Source organism: Nannospalax galili, unplaced genomic scaffold, assembly GCF_000622305.1.
Source record: "Nannospalax galili isolate Female #2095 unplaced genomic scaffold, S.galili_v1.0 scaffold212, whole genome shotgun sequence".
Taxonomy (NCBI): domain Eukaryota; kingdom Metazoa; phylum Chordata; class Mammalia; order Rodentia; family Spalacidae; genus Nannospalax; species Nannospalax galili.
This window is the reverse complement of record NW_008333884.1, coordinates 4,194,066-4,198,618: the sequence shown is the minus strand read 5'-3', so window position 1 is coordinate 4,198,618 and position 4,553 is coordinate 4,194,066. Positions and strand designations below refer to the sequence as shown.

Sequence of the window (4,553 nt, the reverse complement as noted above, 5' to 3'; positions counted from 1 at the left end):
GCTGCTCTTGCAGAGGATCTAGGTTCAGTTCCCAGCACCCACATGGCAGCTAACTACTGTCTGTAACTCCAGTTCCAGAGGATCCCCTTCTGGCCTCCACAGGCATTGCACAACATGGATGCACTTACACATGCACACACAGGCAATACACTCACACACTAAAAATAAATTTAAAAAAAAAAAAAAGAAGTTACAGTTCCAGAATTGAGATTATTTACTAAAATATTACAAAGCATTTAATCCCCAAAGTTAAAAACACAGTGAAGATGCCAAAGAAGTGATAAGATTATACAAACTTACAAGGGTCATAAGGCACATGCCAGTACTGACGTCCCACATCTTAATAGTTTTGTCTCTGGATCCAGATAGCAAGAATGGCCCAGGCTTGCCACTTTTTTTAGTCTACAGAAAACATAAAAATTTATTTTCCTATGCAAGATGAGCTAGGTAAGGACCTAAATAGCTTCTAGTTAATCTATATTTCTAATCTTACAATGTTTTCATCTATTAAATATGTGTATTTTGTTTTTTTGTCACCATATCTAGTCTACAAACTAGAAAAGGCGGCCCTAGATAACACCAACAAATGATAAATTTACTGCTCAAGGCATATATAATCAGGGTTAGGGATATATAGCTAAGTAATGGAGATTTGCCTAGTATGAAGAAAGCCAAGTTTGAGCTTAGTTATCCATTCTGTGATCAAAACGGATTTTTAGCTGAGCATGGTGAACACACCATTAATCCTAGTGTTAGGAAGGCTGAGGCAAGCAGATCTGAGATTGAGGCCTACTCTACATAGTAAGTTTCAGGCCAGCTGGAACTATAGACCCTGTTAACAAACAACAACAACAAAAAAGGCACCCCCTCCAAAATAAAGATTTAAAAACTAATTCGGTTTTCATATAAGTTTTTATATATAGAAAGCCAAGTTACAATATTGTATGAAAGAACCACCAGAGGGTAGCATAAAAAATTTGAAAATGCGATAGTCCAAATGAAGAGATCACAAATATAAGCTTCATTTAGAAAAATAATTGGGATACAGGAGGGATTTCCTCCTTTGTTTACTAGGATGTAGTTTGTGCTGGGATTATAAGCATGCCACCACACCTGGTTTTAAATGACTACTTTTCTATTCAGGGGACTCTTTATCCCAAACATATCCAATCAAGAGTGTGTTGGGCAGCAATAACAATCACTTATATATTGAGAGCAAAAGAGAGTCTGTGTGTGGGGGGTAATTTCCCTCCTTCCACCATATGGGTGCCAGAGACCAAATCCAGGTTGCAATATTTGGCATCAAGTGCCTTCATCCAGCGAGCCATCTGTCTGGTCCAATAATAACTGATTTAAAAAATATAAACATTAATGACTGTTGGAAAGAGCAAAGGTTTCAAAGTTCAGAATTCTAAGATGCAAATTTTTAAGTTTTTGAGAAAAGATCTCACTATACAGCTCTGGATGTCCTGAAACTCACAGAAATCTGCTTGTCTCTGCCTCTTGAGTGCTAGGATTGAAGGTGTGTTTCACCATGGTTGACTAGGATGCAGATTCTTAAATGCATCAACAGACCGCAGCCTAAGAATCAGAAAAGTTATCTAAGGCTCTACTACAAAGTAACAAAATCATAAAATGACACATAAATGACACAGTACCTCAGATCCTGTTGCTTCAGAGATGGAAGAATATGAACTTTCTGGAGCCCAGGAAATGCATTCTACCACATGTTCATGTTCTCGGAGCTCAGCCTTGCATTCCTTTGTTGCTACAACCCATACACGCACAGTCTGGTCATTGGAACAGCTGGCTATCAGAGTGCCATCCTGATTTGGCCGTACCATACGTACCCATTCTCTGTGTCCTGTGAATGTCTTCACACAGTAGCTGCCAATATAAGTAATAATTTACCTTGTGAATGAATGGCCATCAACAGGACAAAGCAATACAAAAATAGTTACATATCAAGAGGAAGAAAACAGCATTAGTAAGAAATTGATATAAGTCAGCAAAAATTAAAAATCTTGCTTAATAAAAGACAGGCACAGCAAGAAGTCAAACACTAGTTAATATAAGCTTACATTGGGAATATTGTAAATTAACAAAATAGGGATCTAGGTAAAATATATAGAAGGAATAAAATCTTTCAAAACTAAACATATATAATAAAACTTTTAAAATATAGCTATGGTGGGGCTGGAGAGATGGCTAAGCGGTTAAGAGCACTGACTGCTCTTGCAGAGGACCTGGGTTCAATTCTCAGCACCCACATGGTGGTTACGAACTGTCCTTAATTCCACTTCCAGGGGAATCCAAAGCCCTCTTCTGACCTCCACAGTATTGCACACCACAGGTGCACTAACATACATGCAGGCAATACACTAAAAATAATATATAAAATATTAAAAAAAAAATATATATATATATAGCTATGTTGAAGAAATGGTATGCTAATTTGGACCAAACCAGTCAGTCAAGGTTTTAGTAAAATAATCAGGTATCACTTCTAAGCACAACCAAATTCACCCTAACAAAGGGATACCAACCTAAGTATTAGATTTTAATTTAAACCCAGAGATCACCTTTAATAAAGCCCATAGAGAGGCTGGAGAGATGGTTCAGTGGTTAAAAGTATTTGCTGCTTTTCAAGAGGACTTGAGTTGGGCTCCCAGCCCCCAAGTCAGGTGCCTCACAATCACCTATAACTCCAGCTCTAGGAATCTGAAGCCCTCTTCTGGTTTCCTTGGGCACCCACATGTACATGGCACCCATCCACTCATACACAAAATATTTTTAAAAATTTTATTTTATGTGCATGAGAGTTTTGCTTTAATGTATGTCAGTGCACCATATACATACAATGCTTGCAGAGGCCAGGAGGATGTAGGATTCCCCAGAACTGGAGTTATGGATGGTTGTTAGTCACCACATGGGGCTAGGAACAGAACACGGGTCCTCAGCATGAGTACCCAGTGCTCTTAACCACTGAACCATTCATTTCTCCAGCACCAAAAGTAAAAAAAAAAATCTTAAAAAAAAAAAAAAAAGTCGATACAGAAAACAGCCACTACATAGAAATGGCTTTCAAGGACACAGAATCTTTTTTTTTTAATTGATTCTTTTTGTGTATTTCATACAGAACATCCCAAACAATCTTATTCATCTTTATACCCGCATCCCAAATGGCTCCCTCCCATAGCCCTCTCCCCGAGCTGGAACCCATACACTCTTGTCATCCCTGTTACTGCCCACCGTGTTGTCAGCGCTCCCAGCTGTTCCCCAGTGCAAGTCCATCTGCTGAGGCTAATCAGCCTATCTAGAGTCCCTTGTTTTAGGATGAAATGCTCTTCTTCATCTAGCAGCCATCAACTGCCAACATTCCTTTAGATAAGATTGGGGTCTGCTGTTCATTTTCCCAGTCCTAGTCTAGGTTACTGTCCGGGACTCTTTTGGGCCACCCTTGCCAACAACTCAAAGGAAGGTATTTCCTGTCTGGCACTGTTTCTTGTTATGTAGCCTTTAGCTATACACATGGACTCTAAATATACTGATCACTTTAATCTTTGGTTATACTTTTCTTTTGGGTGTTTAAGACCATACAGTTGGCCCAAATAAACCAATTTATTTTTACTCTCAAGGTTGTTTGAGGATCTGTTCCTCAGGGGTCACATGGGCTTGGGAGGAGCCCCTGGCTCCTTTCTTTTACCAGTTCCATCTATGTGGAGGTAAGTCAAAGGTCCTACTTGACTGTTGCTGGCTTCACTTGGAAGCATGGATAAAATGTTTCCTCTATGTTGACCCTCCTCTTTGTAGACTGGACACTGGTTCAAGTCCATCTGGTGGGGCCTCTATGGCCTCCCTGAACAAGAGGACAGGTGACTCACCACAGTTACAGGACATTTTGAGAGATGCTCCATAGTCCCCTGGAACTTAGTCAACCTTGGAGGGCAAGGAGCAAACACTGTCCTTTAGGTCCCTCTGACCAGATTAGTATAGGCCTCAAAGTATGGCTGTTAAACATCCAAGGAGGTTAGTTCCACCGGTCTGGTATTTTTAATTGCCATGTGCTATGTAGATAAAGCTTGGGCAAAACCCAAATGTTCTCAGATAAACCTTGACTAGACATATATTTTGTTCCTTGAACTAGTTGTATATATAATTTGTTATTAGGTTTTTGGACTAACATGGTTCCCTCTGGTTTTTTAGGCATTAGAAAAACTAGCTAGGCATTATTTATCTCTCTCACTGTTTAACCCTTCCACCATGATTTCCCCATTTAAAGTGCCCCCATTTTCCCCATTTCTCCCTTAATAATACTCTTCTCCTATGGTCCCACTTCTCTTGAGCTCCTTCTTTCCCTTTATCCCCAAGGTTCCTTGCCCCCCATTTATATAACCTCATTTTTATCCATCTCTCCCTTAGTAACACCTGTTTCCTACTGTTCTCTCTCAGGTTTTTTTTTTTCCTTTACCTCCCGGGTTCCTTTTCATTATCCTGGTTCCTGTAGTTAAGGACACAGAATCTTTCTTGTAGTATATGTTTCTTTTAGGGAA

The 4,553-nt window shown here is 39.5% G+C and overlaps 1 protein-coding gene across 2 annotated transcripts in view; it reads right to left on the bottom strand.

Moving 5' to 3' along the window:
- Pafah1b1 (platelet activating factor acetylhydrolase 1b regulatory subunit 1) overlaps positions 1-4,553 on the bottom strand; it is an 81,478-nt gene that overhangs the window by 9,353 nt on the left and 67,572 nt on the right. For both annotated transcript variants that reach the window (XM_017797083.2, XM_008828813.2), the window contains exons 8-9: positions 1,659-1,887; positions 301-402 (exon numbers count right to left, since the gene is read on the bottom strand). In XM_017797083.2, coding sequence (XP_017652572.1) covers positions 301-402; positions 1,659-1,887 — 331 coding nt within the window. The remainder of the gene's footprint in view (positions 1-300; positions 403-1,658; positions 1,888-4,553) is intronic.